This window comes from Paramacrobiotus metropolitanus, unplaced genomic scaffold, assembly GCF_019649055.1.
Source record: "Paramacrobiotus metropolitanus isolate TYO unplaced genomic scaffold, Prichtersi_v1.0 Parri_scaffold0000069, whole genome shotgun sequence".
Classification (NCBI taxonomy): Eukaryota; Metazoa; Tardigrada; class Eutardigrada; order Parachela; family Macrobiotidae; genus Paramacrobiotus; species Paramacrobiotus metropolitanus.
Genome location: NW_026570289.1, coordinates 617236 through 636073, shown reverse-complemented (window position 1 = coordinate 636073; position 18838 = coordinate 617236). Strand labels below are relative to the sequence as shown.

The following is an 18838-nucleotide window of genomic DNA, read 5'->3' as shown; positions in this document are numbered from 1 at the left end:
GGATAATTCTTGAATTGACAGTACCAAGCCGAGGGTTGGTTTTCGATTCCATCTAGTAGCAAATTTGATTTTCGATCTCACAAATTGAGGGCAGTTAGTAGCACTTTTTGTTACTATGCATAATGCAGATTATGTTTTCTTATTTTTCTGCTAGAAAAAGCGTGTTTGAAATTCTACAAGGCACATTGTACGAACTGCGGTTTGTTGATACGAGTACATACACCGTAGAAAGAAGGGCATATCGACCGCACCCACCTCACTTTTCTGGAATTTCTTCTATGTATTAGCTTTTGTATTTTTTTGCAAGGTTCCAAGATTTTCTTATTTCGTTATGTCGTCCAGTATTTTTTATGGTGTCTTCTGTTTTTCTGTCTGAGTAAAAACGCTACTGTTGCCAGAAGCAATTTTTCTTTACCATCTATTTACTTCAGCTGCCTTTACCAGCGTTCCTCTTTTATGAATGCAAAATTTTTTGCCCCTAGCAAAAAGCACTTTTTGAAATAAGCGATGTTTATGTAAGAAAGTACACACCATAGAACATCGAAATTTATCGATGGCAGGAAACCAGGTATCAAGGATTGTCTATTTTTGTTAGTGCCGTATGTTGCACAGCTTGTAGATTTTGACTCCCAATTACACATAGTTGCTGTTTTCCTTAGAAAGCGGTACAACTAAGTTAGTTTAAATTATTTAAAAATTTATACATATCACGAGAGGGAAAATTCTTTAACACAGACATCACGAGTTATAAATCGCAGTAACTCTGGCGAAATTGCGAAACTCGCCAGAAATATGGGAAATCTGGCGAAATGCCCTCAAGCTAGGAGAAAAAAAAACAGGCAGAACTTTTGAAACATTCTTTGTGCGTTCTGTGAATCCTTTGCACATTCTATGAATGCTGTTTGGTTTGGAATTTACTTTATGCCTTCACAGAAAATGGCAGTTTTGCTTAGCAATTGCGACGAAGGAAGAGGCACCAAATGGCAGTTGCGAATTATACCTGCCAAACAATACATGTTTCGCAACTTAACATAAATGACTTAACATAAATGACACATTCGGTATATTGTTCAAGCTTTGCCCGATGTTCACCTCATTCAGAGATGCGCAGCAGCATTCACTGGTCTTTACAGTAATAACATTATTTTATCACCCTCGTCACTACACAGTGCTAATTTCCCCGGTAACAGTTAAAACCGCCTCTAAATTTGATATCGTCTCTACCACGCCTTAATTCGCGGATTCATCGGGGATCCCAGCGGACAGTTGTAAGCTGCACTGAAATTCGCGCTATTCATGTACGGCCCCATTACACGGTATCGGAACGGTGCGTGCACTGCATCGAAAGGAGCTTCTTTACGGATGCACCATGTCTAGAAACAACTTCCAATGTAGCTGTGTCTCGCTCTAACTCTCACCAAAGGTCACCTGAGCCCCGATTAACCAAAATAGCTGATCCTCAGTAAACGCTTCTAACCCCGGTAGTTTGATGCGGTATCCAGTGCGGTGCAAAAAATTATGGTAAGCCTGTAAAACAATCATTCTTTGCGCAACGTAAATTAGGAAATATATGAACAGAATTACTAAATAAGCAGCTCGGTATCCGCCGTTGTCGGCAGTGTTCTCGCTGAGAGTTTGTCGGCCATCGATGCTGTCGTTCTTCGTGCTGATGCTGTTGTAGAAATCGACCAAAGTATACTTTTTTGCATTGTATTTGTTTCGAGTCGCATTCGTCCACCAGTTAAAAAATATGCCATCTAAACACGATATCTGCTATAACTTGTATGCAATGAAATATATTACCCGCAAAAGAAACCATTCTCGCCTTCGAAATCGAAAACATGGGTGAATTCGTGCCCAAGGACCGCACCTAAGCGAGCGTAATTAACAATTTCGCAGCTGTTTGCGTAGAACATGGGTGGCTGTAGGAGTGCTGCTGGAATGACTGTAAAGTCCATAAATCAGCTTTTTATTTATGGGCCAGAAATAATCGTATAATGTTTAACATTATTTCAGTCCAAGCGAGGATGAACGAACTAGCAAGATACCTATGTAATTGCTGTCCGGATACACCTTGGCGTTTACTGACGTCAAATCAGGCGGAAAATAGGGATCATTCCGGGCGTTGGTGCGGGAAAGTTTTTGCAGGTTAATCCAGCTGTTGCTTTGATCGATAGTGCGCAGTGTGTCATAGAATTTTACTCCCACTTGAACCTGCACAGATGAACTAGAAAACGCAGCCGTGCAGTTGCCTTTTTTACTTCACGTACAGTCACCAACGTTCTGGCTCATAGGGGACTGACATGAGCTTTATACAGGTGTCACCCCTAAATGCCCTAATATACAACATAATTATATATTAGGCATATTACGAGAAACCCGTATGCCATACGCAGCGATTTAGCGAAATATTACACCTATGGCACGGTTAGTACACGTTAAATTTTTTCCGATATGTGTTTTTAGTTGTATCCACAGTATCCCACCGTATTCCACAGTATGCTCTGCGTATCCTTCATGTATCCCTCAAATATCCCGACTTTGTTTTAGTTACTGCAGTATCCCACCGTATCTCTGCAGAATCCTTATGTGCATCCCAAATGTAAGTGTTATCCGGATACTCGACGGATACAGTAAGGATACGTTAAGTCTAAGATACGTTGGGATACTACGATACTACAGTTGCTGATGATCCTTTAACCTGCATTCAGCAGGAGACCTCAAAGATACGTAAAGGATAACAAGGGATACTGGCTACATCATTTATTGTATATTCGGCACGTATTTCAAATATGGTTAATGTGGACACGCTTTTTAATTAGAGTATCTCACAGTATCCCCACCGACCCCACGGTATCCTTTGCGCATCCTCCATGTATCCCGTTATTATGTTTTCTTAGTTCTTAAGTTTTCTTAGGTTTCTTAGGTTTTTTAACGGGGTTCATGTGGATACATAGAGGATACTGCAGAGATACGGAGGGATACGGCAACAACGAACAGACGTCAAAACATTGTGAGGATACATGAGAGATACGTAGAGGGTACCGTGGAATACGGCAGGATACTGTGAGTACAAGCAAAAAAACATGCCTCGAAAAATTTAACGTGCACGAGGTCGTCCATAGAAGTATCTAAAATATTCAGGTATTACATTGCTACATCCTAACTGCCAAAGTGGTAGTTATCCCGGTTAGCCAAGGTTCATTTAGCAGTCAACGCTTGCGTTTTATCTTATGATCTACAGCTTGTTACATCTACCGCATTTTTATTTTTTTGCTGCGTGCTATCCATCCGTGCTGCACAGTGCACACTGCACTCAGTAAAGTTAAGGGTGGGATTAATTTGGCATTGTTTCAGATTAGTACTACGATTCACCTCGCATAGAAAACTCTTTCTCAAATTTATTAGTGATCGTGTCTCTGCTTTTTCAAAACTCGTATCAAAGAAAGACCATACACGTATTGAAGGTATTTTGTCTTCCGTAGTTCACCCTACACGTATTGAACTTCAATAATTGAAGGTATTTCACCTTCCGTACTTCACCCTTGAAACTCTTTTCAAAAGCTAGCGGTGCGAAGGAATAACTACCTTTGCGTAGAGGTCATCAATGAGCCTCCAGTCGCCCAGGAACTCCTCGGGATAACCAACATTCCGCAGCGTATGATTTAGCCTAGTCATGGCGAACTCCTGTGAATCCCGGTCCATCCAGTCAGTATTAAGGAGGACTGCGTCACGAACACTATTGGCAATTTCGGCTGTCAGCAGTTTTGCCTGTTGGCGCATAAAGCCGATTATTGTTATTTCAACATTTTTTATCTCGCATTATGCCGGAACGCCAATTTTGCCACAAATTATTCTTTTTTGGAAAAAAAACTAGGTTCCAATAAAGAAAATGCCTGTGCATGACCTCTTGAACGGCTCCTCTCGGTATGTATGTCTTGAAAACATTCCTGAGACGGTCAACGGCATGGCCGCTTTTACCAGCTCTACACAGGTGCCCGTTTCTCGATATACAAGGTGATAGAGAGCGGTCCACCAGAGCCAATCAACAAGTGTCGCCAATCCCGCATCGCCTTCGCATTCCAGCTGCGCCATAGTGTGATCCAGATTGATGAGATACTCCAGCTGAGGCTGGACCCCGAACTGCGTGGCCGGCGTGGCATGAAATTCCACCGAAGATGCTTTAAGCATGGTGTTAAACAGAGACAAGAAATTTGCAAGAAATCGCGAACGGAATGGTGGTCTTTTCAGATCCCCGAAGGTTAAACGCTTTCGATGGAGTACTAGTTCTGTTGACCCCTGAAATGGTAAATATTTTATGAAGAAATAAAAATAACGAAAAAAAAGTAAGCGTGCAATATAAAAATATTGATACAAAAACTGAAAGAATTTTTTCTCAAAATGGGCAAATTGAAGGCGGGATAAAGCTAAAATAAAACAAGAACTTACGTAGAATTATAACTTTAGCAAAAGCAAAAACGCAGTTAAGATGGAACAATATGACTTCAATAGGTAATTTGGAATAACGTTTTAAAGTGCGATGCTAAGAATAGTTGCTAAAAAACAGAAGATAAATCAGCATATTTTTGAAATATAGCTCGCACCTTTGCCAGCGTAACATCCAACATAAGAGCTTTCTCCAGTCTCTTTTCCACAGTTGGCCGATGGACGTTTGTATTAGCCTCTATTAGTAAGCGCAGCACGACCGGCGACCATATCTTCATTAGTTGCGCAGTCGCGTTGCGAACAGTGGGCTTGTAATGGGCGTTGATCAGTGAACCAAGCCTCCATCGTCCAAAGAGGCGACTAGGAGGTGTAAAGAACAGGATATTCTCCTCGCTAGAAAATTCGTTCCTGTTTACGGTAAGATCGCTAAAGGTCCGAATGTCGTTCTGCTGCAGGCGGACAAGAGTGTCGTCCAGACGAAAAGAAGAGACATTGTAGTGGTCTTTCAACAGCGACCATCCACCCATTACGTCATCGAGAACGCGCACAAGACTTCCGCCGCCGGATGAGTGTCCTGTTGGAGAAATCATGACTGTAATGGTCAACAGTCTGCTTTTTATGTCTTGGTGGCGGTATTTCTCGAATGAAAATTACCTAATACGAATGACTGTTTTACGACTAACAGATTATTCAGTAAAGATAGGTTGAGCAAATAGGTTTAGACCACGCAGTACCGTTTTATTTTCCGCAAGTGAGTCGTTTGCTTTTTACTTTTAAGTATGGTGTGACGGCTCAGGCCGTTTGACGGTGCTTCCTTCTCCGCATTTAGCTCTTTCAAAATCGAGAACTGGCTTTCAGCACACTTTACAGTATTTTACAATACATACCTCGCTTCTGGCTGATGCACTGGTCATAAACGTCGATTGCCTTTTTCTCCGTGGGGTTGGTGTAATTTCCGCTGTCGAACAGTTCTAAACAAAGCGGAAGTTGTAATAAAATACAGGCATGCCGGCAGCGCACCCGGGCACTGGCTAGTGTAGGATTTCACCGTAAACAAACTCGAAGCGCAACGTTTTACCGCGAAATTTCGCCGGGCATTGGAAGGCAGTGAGACTTCGGTTCGGGGCATTTTACCATTGCCTCATTTTGAAGCAATGCGTGTCAATACGAACGATTCGTCGCCCGAAATTAGACTTTCCTTGTGTCAACATCTTATCCTTCGATTTTCCTGCTTCTTCCTTAGCTTTTCTCTTAGATTCTTTCATTTCTTATTTTTCTCGAGCTGTTTATACTTTCCTAGGTGCTTTTAGGTTTGGTTTGTCCTGAGTTAGAACGAAAACATAACAAAAATATAATATATGTTTCCGTATATAATGCTTATATTTTCTGATGCTTTTCTCGTGCCTTATTGTATTTCCTCTGTTTTCTAATTTGTTTTTGTCGTTTGCTCGACTGTTTTCTCAAGATAATGAACTGTGTGTCTCACAAAGAAAATGGCTCCTCGCAGAAACGGCGTTGGGACAAAATGTCGCGCGGCGTGCAATCCTGCCAACTAAAAGTTTCGAGACAAAATATCACCCGGCGATTTTGAGGCGATAAGCCTGCGATCAAGTCGCGATATGTCTGCGGCCTTGCGCCTAGTTGTCTACGGCGAAATGTTGCAGCGTTGCCCTGCTGCCAGGATGCAGTAATGCTTCGCAGAGAATACTGCTATAAGTTTGGAAGAATACTGAGCAATATTCATTTAAAACCAATTTCCTTGTGCTTTGCAATTTGACAATTTGACAATCCGGATTTGACAATTTTGTTGTAACTGCTGAGCATTTCACAGTTTCCTAGAACTTGAACACCGCTAAGCATTATACGAATTAGCAATTACGGAATAGTGCCAGAAGGACTAAAAAATTAAATAAAGGAAAAGATTTTTGATTTTCAGGGATTGAGTTTTAAGTATATAAAAGTGAACTATGTCTAAAGATAAATTTCAGGGCGAATTTCCGTGTCCTTTAAATTTCTTTTCCACTGCCAGAACGCTAGAAAACGTTCTGCCGATTTATTGACCCTTTATTGAAAAGCCGATGAAGTTTTGACTTCGGCCATTATTTGGAAATTCTGTTACCAAATTCTTCAGCTATAATTTAACAAACAAATGCTCGGTGCGTTTAAGTCGAACAATTACCGGCGTCATTCCAACAAAAATTACAAATATTTCGTTTTTGTACGATTTATGGAACCGAGCAGTATCTCAGTACCGTACATCACAGATGCGAAATATTTATTACATACAAATTTCTGTGGATCGATTGTTTTAATCAATAAAAATTTTCATTTGCTTAATTGATTTTATCTTGTTAAGTTTTGCACTTGAAACATTATGATTTACGATAACAGTGTTAACGTAGGCTCCAGGTACAATACGGACCAAGCGAAAATAACTAAGTACTTAGGATTGTTGAGCACCGGTCAGCAAATGCGTTCTCCACACATACCTTGTAGCTGTTCGCGAATCATGGGAGCGATCACTTCATTCGCCAGACCATTGCTGCTATTCCAACGGTTACAAGCGTAGGCGTAGAAATCCACGCACGGATCAAAAGTTTCATCCATGCTGGAGATGGTTTCACGGGCTATGAAAATCACAAATTAATTGCACAAAGCCCCATAACGTCATTGTAACACGAGAGCGACAGTGGTCAGATGGAAATTCACTGGAAATTCAATGCAAAGTATAGCTGCTACAGGAAATCGTTCATGCTCACTTTTTATTGAATAAAGTTGATTTCTGCTGCTTCGCAATTGGCAGCATTTTTACATACCAATTTGTTGGCAAAGATCCGTCATGCACACGTTTGTTGATGACTGACGCATCCCGTTGGCTTGTATAATACTATCTGTAGTGATGGTTAACAGAAATCCAATTACATACGACAGCAACATCGCGCGCTCTTTCTCTGTTATTTAAAGTTCCAAAAAAATCAGATTTCGGTAGCAGTCTCGAGGAATTATCCGCACATCACAATGAACGAATTTTTTAAATTCAAAGCAATAGTCTCAGAAACACTCGCCACACTCGAAACCAGCACTGTTTTTACAAACGGAATTTTTGGATAACACAACTCGTTAAAAGGCAGGAAGTATTGTTGCCTTAAAGTACTCCTTTGCAGCCTGAAGGAATAATTACTCAGTTGACTAAAGATTTTACTCTCTGTTCAAGCGCGCCGCTTACCTGAAATACGGCTAGCGGCAAATCCGAGAAACTGGTATTTGTGTAATTCGTCAAGCCGTTACTTCCGAAAATTTATCTTGCAGTAGACAGCCTAGATCTACGTAAGTAATATTCTGCAGAATTTGTAAGCGAAGGTAATTACCCACCTCCGTTGTGAACTGCATTACTTCGGGAATGTTATAAATTGGAAAAGGTCGATTCTTCGTGCACGGATGTTTGCACTGGGTTTGGCCGCGCGCACAAGAGGTCGGGAGCAGGTTTTAGCGGTGTGATTTTCGGGTCGGATTACGACGGCGGAAGCGAAGCGCCTAATCGATATCTAAAGAAAATACATTAGGGACAAAAATGTGTGTGGTCAGGGAACGAGGCCAAAAACAGAAGAGTGCTGAATACGGTGTCTATGCGATGGCACTGTTCACCGCGTTTTTTACGGGTCTATCCGGGAACGGCAACGATTAGTTAAACTAGTGTAAGGTCTCATACGCCCTTAGGGCAAGCGGGCGGCGATTTTCAATTTTAAATGTATAAGGCAGCACATGTGTTAAGTATTCTGCGAAGCGGGCGCGACAGTGGGCCGGTGTAAAGGTAGATCCGAATGTTCTCTACGAGAGATTTGAGAGGTATGGGAGGGGTCAGGAACTCTGGGCGTCATTAAGATGTGTTGTAATTGTTATAGGTTGTGATTGGTTGTTAGTCTAGAATATTCCATTCGATTTTTCCCTCCTTATTTTATTATTTTATTGTTTTCTTAATTTCCTAATTTCTTAATTTTTTAATTTTTTAATTTCTTAATTTCTTTCTTAAGTTCTTAATTTGTTAATTTCTTATTTTACATATTTACTGAATCCGTTCAAACTTTAGCTTTCGCTCACTCCCAAACACTTGTTTACCTTCCTTAGTGACATTCTGAGGACAAATAATTTGTGAAACTGCAGTGAAAGCCGTTGTGGACGCAACGTCCGGTTGGAGAGTGATAAGCGATATAGATTTCAATAAGTTTCAAAAACGGTACATGAAAAATGTCATTATGAATCGACTTGTTCAAATCTAAATGTCAAAGGGCATAAATATGCAGTCCGCATAAGTGTATATGAGTGTCTGTACACCTAACAACGGCAATTTTTCTTAAATTGTAATATTTCAAAAACTATAAAGTTTATGTTAAAACCTGGAAAGAATACCGTAATAGGGCTTCTGTCACTTTTGTCTAAAATCTCCCAAATTGGATGTAAAATCGTCTTACATTGTTATCACTGCTTATAGTGAGAAAACCATCAGTCGTAAAAGACAAAACTGCAGCGAAACGCAAAAGTCGATAGTCGTAAACCGAAACATATTTCGTGCACTGCTCACACTAATATGAGCGCCAAGCTAAGTAATAACATTGCCCGTAAACAATAAATTAACTATACATTACAATTTATTATGGGCATAACACCACAAAGAGAAAATGACAGTGTGAATTACTGTAAAATTAAGATTACTTAAATTTGTCTGGCTCTTACAACCAGAACAGTAACGGTGAGCGCGCTGATCGCGATTCGTGAGCAGCCTCCGAACGGGTGCTGTCTATTGCTACCTCTTTATTCATTAAAAAACTAATAAATTCGACTGATTGGAAGTTGGTGCGATTTTAAGTTTAGTGGTATCGCCCGTCCAAGATTCAGCGCTGTAAGTTTTGTAGATTTAATTCTGCAGAGCATCCCGCAGTTTATACAGAATACATTCAAAGAGCACGCCGTGGCAGGCTAATATGAATTTTAGATTACCAATACCTCGCGGTAACCATTAAAAAAATTTATCTTGGTAGTTTTCAGATTTACCAGTAGATGGGCATCAAGGAGAGAAATTTGATATAATAAAAGATAATCAGCTTGAAATCTGATTTTGAATCCAAAACCATGTCTTGAGAATTACGCTTAATATTTTGAAAATAGTTTTGGGCAGAAAACGTGGGAACGTAGTAGGTATCGTAAATACACAGCCAAAAACCCGAACAATACAATCCGAATTTACATTGAAATTGAATGCATATGATTTAACGAAATAATTAGGAAAAAAACTTTCTAAAATTTATAGGAAAATTAAATTTACATTTGAAAAATTTTAGAACTGGTGAGTTATTTCTAAAATTGCTCGTACCTCAAATCTGAAGAATGGTTCAGGCAGTAAATAAAAAGCTGAGGAACGAAACTTAATATTTACTTCAAAATTCAGAAATATTTCCTAATCTAGAATTTTAATAAAAAAAAATAAATAACAGGAATTTGTTATAATAATAATTATTTCATTTTGCGCTCAGCGTTTTTGTACTTGCACGGAATTTTAAGACCACTAAAGATGCACTTTGTCAGCTGCTTCCTCGGTTAATAAAATGTGTGCTTGCATATCTAAATATCAGGGAAATATGTAAAATAATAACCAGGAGAGTTCAAAAATTAAAATTTTTTTAGAAATATTTAGAAATATTTTGAAATATTTAGAAATATTTAGAAATATTTACAAATATTTAGAAATATTTAGAAACATTTAGAAAGATTTGTAAATATTTAGAAATATTTATAAATATTTAAATTCTAAAATAATCCGAGTTTTCCGAGTACTGTACTGACAACCTGCACTCGGAGAAATTCTGGACAGTACGAACAGTACAGTACGGCAGGCGGGTGAAAGTAGAGCCGACTGCGTTCAGCTAATATTCAACTTTCTGTATGTAGCGGCACTGTATGTAAGCTTGAACGCGATTGTAATCAGCATCGTGCAACGTCTAAGTGACTGCACCGTTGAAAATTTCTCCGAGTGCTGGGTGCTGGCCCGTACAGGACTTCAGTTTGACTGAGCACTTAAAATGTATATAGTGGAACTTTATTTCATTCAGCTCGTGAAACTGTGCATATACATTGCATATCGCAATGGCCACCTCGGGGACCCGGGTTCGAGGACCCCAAGTACTGCAGTTCGACTCAGCAGGTCAAACTGTGCATTTACAGTAGATATCGTAGTGGCGACCTCGGGGACCAAGGTTCGAGGTCCCCGAGTACTTCAGTTCAGGTCGAACTGCGCATATATGGTACATATCGTTGTGGCGACCTCGGTGACCCTGGTTCGAAGTCCCCGAGTACTTCAGTTCGACTCAGCACATCAAACTGTATAGGAATCACCATGAAAATTAGTGGCGACCCAAAGGTCACGCGGCGACCCAAAGGTCATGGGTACTCCCCGTCTTAAAGAACCCTCAATATGTCTTGAATTAGAAACGCGGGCTCGCTCGCCCGCTTGATTAAATTTTTCGAAGTAAAATTCAAAAGTATTTAAATGGAGTTGTGAAACTTCGTGAACACTGTCAAAGCCCGTGGCGACTTGTCCGACATCCCATGCAAGCAGCAAACCCCGTGTTTACTCGTGCACGCAGTCATAATGTTTTGAAAATCATTGATGACTGAGAAGCCCCAGAAATCCAAGAAATGTAGGCGATAGAACAACATCAGAAGACAGACCCGTAGCGAAGTCCAAGCGATGGGGAGTGAAAGATTGGCTGCGTCTATTACGTCCGTTTTCAAATTCGCTCTGCATTTACTGCGCCAATAATTTCAAAATTAAGCTCGTTTCGCAAACCCACCCCTCGGACATCGCTACGGTGATAGTATTCATCAAAGTCTGATTCCTTTCCAATCACTGCGTACAAAAAGTAATACAATACATTGTACAGGAAGTCAAAGTTTCAACTCCCTCCCCTTTCTACGCCACCGGCCTCCCGTCCCTGACATACCTACTTATATGGTTATATCTCAGTCCTGTGTGTATGCATGCTAGTGGCCCAATGCGTACTTTGAAACTTCTTAAAGCTTTAAGTGTCATAACCTTTTAGCCAGCAGCGGCTTGCCTTTAACGGTACTCTGGTTACTCGAGATATTATTGCATTATTAACACGTTATTCGGCGCTTCTTTGCGAATTCCAATTTAAAGCTTCAAGAAGCAATTTGCACGAGTTCCCTATTAGCAGCGTACCCCCAGGTTACAAACCAATGTGGGGACTAGTGATTTGGTTGTACCAACATACAATGGACGACAAAAAGAAGTTGAACCGATCAGTCGGTCCGCGGTTCAAAAAACAACCTCGCAACGACACGCCACCAGTAAAACTTGACGCTTACTCACTTTCTTTGCATGCTACTTTCAGACGCTCGCCTCCGTGGATATCGAAGTGTTACTATACTAATTGCATATCAAAAGGTGTAGAAAAAAATTCTTAACTTTTTGATGCTAAACATGTGGCTGTTTATGGCGAACAGCACAAATTCTAGCCATTTTGCTTTCCCGTAGACTTAATCATAGAATGCAAGCCAAACGGTTTTGCGCACAGATCCTATGCTGTGCCTACGAGAAGCAAAATGACTAGAATTTGTGTTGTTCGCCATAAACAGCCACAGGTTTAGTATCAAAAAGTTTAAAATTTTTTTCTACCCCTTTTGATATGCAATCTGCATACTTGCACTTCGACATTCACGGAGCGCGAGCGTCTGAAAGTAGCATGCAAAAAAGTGAGTAAGCGTTTAAGTTTTACTGGTGGCGTGTCGTTGCGAGGTTATTTTTGAACCGCGGACCGACTGATCGGTTCAACTTCATTTTTTTGTCGTCCATTGTACCTATCTATCCATACATACCTATCTATCCCTCCATATTTCTGTTTCATGGAAACATGGGTGCTGATAATGGCCTTTCCCCTATATATCTTCTTTATTGACCATTGTGTTAAAGAAACAGAATTTGTAAACATATGGCATCGTGAAAAACAGATATTTTTCCCTGTTCTTTTTCTTTCGAAAATGCTTAGTGTGTTGGGTGCTGCAAGTTTCAGAGGGCCACAGAAGGGCTGGGCCGTGGGTAATTGCCATATCCATGTCGCTTTTGAAGCAGAAAACAAGCAAAAAGTCTGAAAAATCTTTACTGCTTTACAGAGAAAGAAAACCGCCTAAAAATACTAGTTTGGCCTGGTTTTTCATAATGATTGCTCTGATCTGTTTCTAATGTCTACTAGAAGAAACAATTAGAATAAAATTAATCAAATCGAATCACCGCCAGTAAAAAAGTTTTTCTGGCTTTGCTCCGGCCGCCCATTACGCCAACGTGGATTTGTCTAATATAACGAAATGTGACTGATGTCATTGCAATCCGGGTGGGGAAAGATAAGGAGGGAATAAGGTAAGAAAGATGCTGCGCTGGTAGGGATTCCGGCGTCTGGTGATGAGAATTGCAATCCAGCACTTTGCAGATATTATAGAGTAAAGCATGAAAAACATTTCTTAATAATGAGACAATCCGTTGGCATTATTTGACCAAAAGTCCGTGTGCTTTACTCATAACCAGTCCAAAAAATTAAATACTACCCGAGTTGGTTTAATTTTTTACCATTCCAAAAGCGGACCAAAACTTTCAAGCTGACTTTTAGGTCCTGCTTCAGAGTGCCTGAACAGTGAACGGTGTGCCGACACTATATAAAATAAATAATATACACTAGCGCTTCGGGCAGTCTTGCAGGAACGTGCTCACGGACCCGTGTCCGACCATTTCGAGTTAAGAAATTTCGGCAAGTGACACTTCGGCGTACAAACAGTTTGGCATCTACACTGAACGGTGCAGCCGCCCATGTGCGACATTGACAGAAACATTGTTGGCGTAGTGCAGTGGCGCTTTCGTCACTGATTTCATCACGACGGGATTGTTAGAAAGCGGTTCAAGCTTTTTCGAAATTTTAAGTTCTCTGTGAAGGGGATATCCTGTTTAATCGGACGAGGAAAAACCCAGGAAGAAAATCGCTTTTTTGGAATTTTATATTTTAGGGAGTCCTCAGTCCACTTAAACGACCATCGCTTATGGTGGTCCTCTTAGGCGACCATCCGAGGAGATTATGTTTTAGTGGACGTAGCAATATCGTTTTGAGAGTGCTAAGCTTTATAAAATGGTTACACTCCTCTGTCGTGCATAACCTAACCTTGCGAATGTGAAGGCCTAACGTTGCAACAATCTACCGATTTACCGGGCCCACAATATTTAGGACTGGCCCAATCCGTACCAAACTTGAGTTTCGTCGCTGTCGCGCGGGATACACAGCGACAATGCTATACCAGGGCATCGCAACAAACCGCAGCGACCGTGCTAGTGCTATGCCCTGGCATAACCAGAAACACGGCGCGGCTGTAGCGGCACTGTCGCGCTGAAATACCGTGTCGCTGTAGTCGCGCCGTGTTTGCTGCTGTACCAGGGCACAGCACTAGCACGGTCGCTGCGATAGCGGCACTGTGTCGCGATTATATACTGTGTCGCTGTCGTCGCATCGTAATATTGGTTGCCGTTGCCAGTGGCGGTCACCGTCACTTGCCACTTCGCAATGTCTTTGCAAGTCGTCGCGAAGCTTGGTCCGCAACGAGACAGTGACAACAGAAACCAAGTTTGGTACTGATTGAGCCACTTCTGCTGACCAAGGCAATTTCTTTTCGGGTAAAAATTCATAAAATTACGATTTTTTGTAGAAAGAGCATTGCCTCTGTACGCTTAAAAAATAACTTCGCCTGCAAAGGTTCAAAGATCTTGGCCAAACGGAGACAAGTACTCACATAGCACTTCTTACTAACGGTAAGGAGTACTATTACACAGTGCATTTCTGCAGAACTCTTTCAAGGTTTTTCCGTTATAAATAAACTTTGCGTGTTTTGTACAAGTGCAGGACGATTACGACTGTACCAGTATTTAATGTGTACCCTTCTAATTGTCATGACCGACGCCACTGATGCGCGCGTACTAGTACTAGCACTGCCACTGTTGCTAAATCATAATTTTCCGAATTTAATTTACTTTGTAATACAAGACATATATGTATGTACATAATATAAAGATTTTTATAAAACAGAAACGTTTTGGTTTTTACCGAAAATGCATAAAGCTCTAGGTTGCATAATTACCCGTGATTTTGATTTCTTCTATTCGATTAATAGCTGTCTCAATATAAATGTGTTCACCTCAACGCAATGCAGACTTTTTTCTAGGCTGGCATATTTTCGGCAGGCTTAATAACCGACCGAAATCAAGATATTTCGAATACGTAAGTAAAAATGTTCCCTGCTTCGTACCACATACGATTTTTAACATCATTTTCCGGCATATGTGGCGTGAGAAAACCGCGTTCCGGTATACTTAAGCTATGCTTCCTGTGTATGTATGGGGTCATAACTTCACGGTTTCAGAGTGTAAGCCAGAATTACTAGAATACCGATTCAGCTGCCGCAAACATATCCGGCCACTCTTACTCTTATCCGGCAAGGTGGGCGCTACGCTGAAACAAAGTATGGTACCTGTTTGAAGTGGCTGATTGCACAAATTCCACAAACCATGCTCTGCACAACGATGCCCGAAAGCTGGAAAGTATGATAATTATGCAAGCACAAAAATTTGTATGACAGCTATCATCACAACTACAATGGCGCTACCACTGCTAATACTGTAAATTCTCTGGTGATGGCTTGAAATACGCACAACCAAAACTGCATACGAACGAAAAACGAAAAACCGTTAGCTAGATAGCCGAACTATGCATATACTTTTTTTTGGAATCCAGACAATAAGTACTATCTGTTACTAAACAACTATTAAAACCCACAGGAAAACAAATAATTTTAATTCAAAATGCAGACATAAAAAAAAACGTTCGCCTGGCCGGGAAGAAGTTGCAAATTAAAAATCATCGCCGAAGATCGGAGGCTCGCAGCAAGGTTCCCAAAGCTCTTCTGTGCAAGGCTCAAGCTGCATTTCATGCGTTCCTTTATCCAGATTAGCAAAACAGAAGAATTACCCTCGATTCTAGTTGCTACCTTTCGATAAATTGTGCTTATGTAGTCATAATCAGAATTGTATATCCTATATTGGGCGGTTTAAGCGAAACCACTCAAATCTTTACGAGAAATGTGTGTTCCAGCGATCGCATGCTCCCACAAGGCAATGAAAATTGCGGGAGTTTAAACTAAAAATTTGTAAAAATATTTTCCGACTTCCCAGACGAGAAAACCGATCACATAATCTATTTCTGGAGTGGTTTTTTTAGAAATAAAGAACTACTTGTATTTGTTAAAAAAATAAGACAATCGAAATTTCTGTGTTAAATAAATTTGTTTGCACGATAACAATACAGGAGTACGATCGCTATGCCTTATTCCATAGCTTTTGATTCTGAAGCAGATGAAGAAGCGATTTGTAGTCGTCTGTAATTACAGTCGTCTGCTTGCGGAACGGGTGCTACCACAAGTGTTTTGTGGAAAACTGACTGCAATTTTCCAATGGTTGAATTTGCTAGATTGGCAAAATTCCCGGACGCTGTATATGTGATTCACCAGTCCCATTAGCCAGAATAGCCCGTAACATGCAAATGGCGCTCAAGTATTGCTGGTTGCTGAGTTTGCTGGAATTCATAAACAGCACCATTTTCCGGCCATTTTTCAAGATTTTCCAAATTTCAAGCTGAGTCTGTCGAAAACGTGAATTACTTGAATAATTTTAATTGGGCCATTGGTGACTAAAGTATATAAGAGCCGATAACGCATGTTTAATTTCGTTAATCTACTATTCATGTTTAAAATTTTTAAAGCGCATTTGACTGCAATCTAAACCATGAGGGTGCTGTTCGGGTTATCTTTCCTGGTTTTGAACTTTATTCATCGAACCGTGTTGGCTCAGGGCGCCGACGGCTTACCGATATCGATACCCGACCTTACTGGTGGAAGTCGTTCCGTTGGGATGCAGAGTCAATCAGTTCGTGAGCCCGATGTGCCTGTAAGTTTTTTCGGCACTGTGCCCTTTAACTGAAAAATCCTACTTGCTGAAACACGGGAACTCTAACAGAAAGTCAGCAAAACGTTTTGCATGTTTCTAATTCAATTTTAAATTTAACGTAAGAGTTGGGTATTAATTTTTCAGGCGGATTTGGGACAACCGGGTAACGACGCAATCATCCAAACCAATCAGGCACAGTTATATGGCAGTCGGCCAGAGATCCTGACGTATTCTGGTGCGTACTCAGCCGTACTGTATCGTGTATTGTAATGAAATAATTTTACTCAATGGTAAATCATTGTCCTATAAAGCATGTATTCTACTAACTGACCAATTGTAAAATTAACTTGTATGTATGCTGCGCTCACGCTTTGAAGTTGATTTTCTTGACGGGATGAACCAATGTAATGTACGTCGTTTCTGATAATCAATTTGATTATCAATTTACCATTGCTTTTTTTCTTTCTGTCAGACAGAATGATTTTAAAGCCCGTAATTAGAATGGCTCGTTTTTGCTGCATCGACTCGCGTACCATAATAGGTCATATGTTTCCTGTAGGCGCTTCTGGAAGAAGAGTTTGCTCACCTGGAAGATGTTGGTTTGTTTGATCTGTTTAAACAAGCTTTCGTTTGATGTTTTTGCTTTTTATCCGCGGGTTTTCCCCGTAGGGCAATGTACCCCATGGTTTCCCTGCTTTGTTAAGTGTAGTAAATAAAATCTGTATAGAATCCGCAAGGACTATTTTAAATGAGGTAGGGAAACATCGTCGTGCAATTATAAAACTTAAAAAAAATCCCATCTTTCACTGATTTTAGGCAGAAGTTATAAACTCGAGCCAGTTCACGATATTTTTTGACCGCTCAATACGTAACAGTCACATACTGCATTGACAAAAGGTTATTAATTATGCATCTACACAGTACTATCCTGCAATAACATTTTTGACGGTAAGCTCACTCGTTTATATACACGGCATAATATACAATGTAGGACGAAATGGTCGCATAGCCCCATACCCAGCATTCTGTACGCATGCGGTGCAGTGCACTTGTACGAACCGGATATTTTGAACTTAGCCGTGCAGTGTACTGCACTGCATTCGTACTGAATGTGGAGATGTTGGGTATGCGACCATTTTGTCCTAAGCTGTATAAGGTATTTATACACAAGAAACAGCTTCGGATTTGCATGAGTTTAAGGGGTGGCAGAGGAGTTTTGGCCAACAATAAATTATGTATTTATTACATTGTACTACGAATTTATCAAATATTTCGATAAGCAGCTAATGCATAAAAAATCTTGACAAAACTCAAGCGAAGCGGAAATTGACAACGGGAAACTGATATGTCGAAAATTAGTAAAATAACGAAGTTGACCTGCGACGAGAAGCTTAACGTACTTGTTGTAGTTTACGGCAATCTAATACCGAATAAACTATTTTCGTAATAGTTAGTGACTAGTTACTCACAGCAGTGACTACGCTTAACATTTTTTCTGAGGAGCAGTCCGTACTGTCCAACAATCACTTTGAATTTGCAAACCATCTGTTAGCAATCCGGATTTTTCACAGATTTTTTTAACACAAATCTGTCTCTTTGGAACAACAAAACTTTTTTTTCTCATATTGATCGCAAAAAATCCCTGCCTTAATTTTCCCATTTCTTTTAATTTTTTCATTTTGTTTTGAACACGGTGCGTGCGAGCGGAATGCTGGGTAGGGTTTCTGTGCGACCATTTAATCTCAAAACATTTTACTTTATCATACAAACACCAAAAATTTTCAAATTCTGCCAAACTTTTTGAATGAAATCCACCACCATTCATAAAGGTAAAAAGCTGTAGACGTGCATGACGTTGATGAAGTGGTTGACTTTAACAAAACTTCCCTGAATTTCAGTTGAATGATTGCTAAATTGTTGCTAAAAAAAGCAACATTTTGCGCAAAAATAGTCCGGGCCCCGAAGTATAATGCTTACGCAAAGTTTTTAAATTGTGTACAACGACCTTAGAACGCGAGAAACGAAGATGGTTCATCCAAGCGGACAATTGTAAGCTGAACCAATTTCAGATTATTCAAGAGCGGTCCAGGCACCCGGAAGCGAAGCGGCGCGTGCACGGAACCGGAGGGCATTGGATGGCGCTCCGCATCGCCAACCCTTTTTGCAGTTTCCGAAGTCAACACTTTCGCGTTTTAAGCAGAAACGACAACGAATACCGCGTATCAGTTATCAGTTAGCGGAACATCAGGATTTATAACACTACCGCGAAATTTAAGACCCGTCGCTTCCACGGCTTGGTTCTTCTGTTTACACTACAAGGAATTACATATCGAATGCATCCCACTT

The 18838-nt window shown here is 40.5% G+C and overlaps 2 protein-coding genes across 5 annotated transcripts; one reads left to right on the top strand and one right to left on the bottom strand.

Annotated features, from left to right (window-relative positions):
- Positions 1 to 870: 870 nt before the first annotated feature.
- On the bottom strand, positions 871 to 7940 carry LOC129594550 (endothelin-converting enzyme 1-like). 4 transcript variants are annotated; one of them, XM_055491281.1, is made up of 12 exons: positions 7819 to 7940; positions 7263 to 7337; positions 6936 to 7073; positions 5334 to 5417; positions 4605 to 5020; positions 3908 to 4299; positions 3589 to 3771; positions 2049 to 2214; positions 1871 to 1945; positions 1585 to 1757; positions 1429 to 1527; positions 946 to 1373 (listed from the first exon to the last, which is right to left on the bottom strand). In XM_055491281.1, the coding sequence occupies exons 2-7, from the start codon at positions 7312 to 7314 to the stop codon at positions 3759 to 3761; spliced, it is 1095 nt and encodes a 364-aa protein (XP_055347256.1). In that variant the 5' UTR covers positions 7315 to 7337; positions 7819 to 7940; the 3' UTR covers positions 946 to 1373; positions 1429 to 1527; positions 1585 to 1757; positions 1871 to 1945; positions 2049 to 2214; positions 3589 to 3758. The 4 variants fall into 4 exon arrangements, with proteins under 4 accessions (XP_055347257.1, XP_055347256.1, XP_055347254.1 ...); XM_055491279.1 differs by lacking the exon at positions 7819 to 7940 and adding an exon at positions 7673 to 7754; XM_055491278.1 differs by lacking the exon at positions 7819 to 7940 and having other exon boundaries at positions 7263 to 7591.
- An 8361-nt stretch (positions 7941 to 16301) lies between these two features.
- LOC129594603 (uncharacterized) lies at positions 16302 to 17191 on the top strand. Its single transcript, XM_055491345.1, has 3 exons — positions 16302 to 16492; positions 16637 to 16727; positions 17052 to 17191. The coding sequence occupies exons 1-3, from the start codon at positions 16331 to 16333 to the stop codon at positions 17099 to 17101; spliced, it is 303 nt and encodes a 100-aa protein (XP_055347320.1). The 5' UTR covers positions 16302 to 16330; the 3' UTR covers positions 17102 to 17191.
- Positions 17192 to 18838: the final 1647 nt, after the last annotated feature.

Excerpts from the sequence above, each read along its gene's own strand:
- LOC129594550 (XM_055491278.1), bottom strand. The coding sequence starts at position 7,383 with ATGTTGCTGTCGTATGTAATTGGATTTCTGTTAACCATCACTACAGAT. Across the intron at positions 5,418-6,935 it reads GATTCGCGAACAGCTACAAG|AACTGTTCGACAGCGGAAAT; the intron begins GTATGTGTGGAG and ends CGCTTTGTTTAG. Across the intron at positions 5,021-5,333 it reads GTGCATCAGCCAGAAGCGAG|GACACTCATCCGGCGGCGGA; the intron begins GTATGTATTGTA and ends TTTCTCCAACAG.
- LOC129594603 (XM_055491345.1), top strand. The coding sequence starts at position 16,331 with ATGAGGGTGCTGTTCGGGTTATCTTTCCTGGTTTTGAACTTTATTCAT. Across the intron at positions 16,493-16,636 it reads TTCGTGAGCCCGATGTGCCT|GCGGATTTGGGACAACCGGG; the intron begins GTAAGTTTTTTC and ends TTAATTTTTCAG. Across the intron at positions 16,728-17,051 it reads AGAGATCCTGACGTATTCTG|GCGCTTCTGGAAGAAGAGTT; the intron begins GTGCGTACTCAG and ends TGTTTCCTGTAG.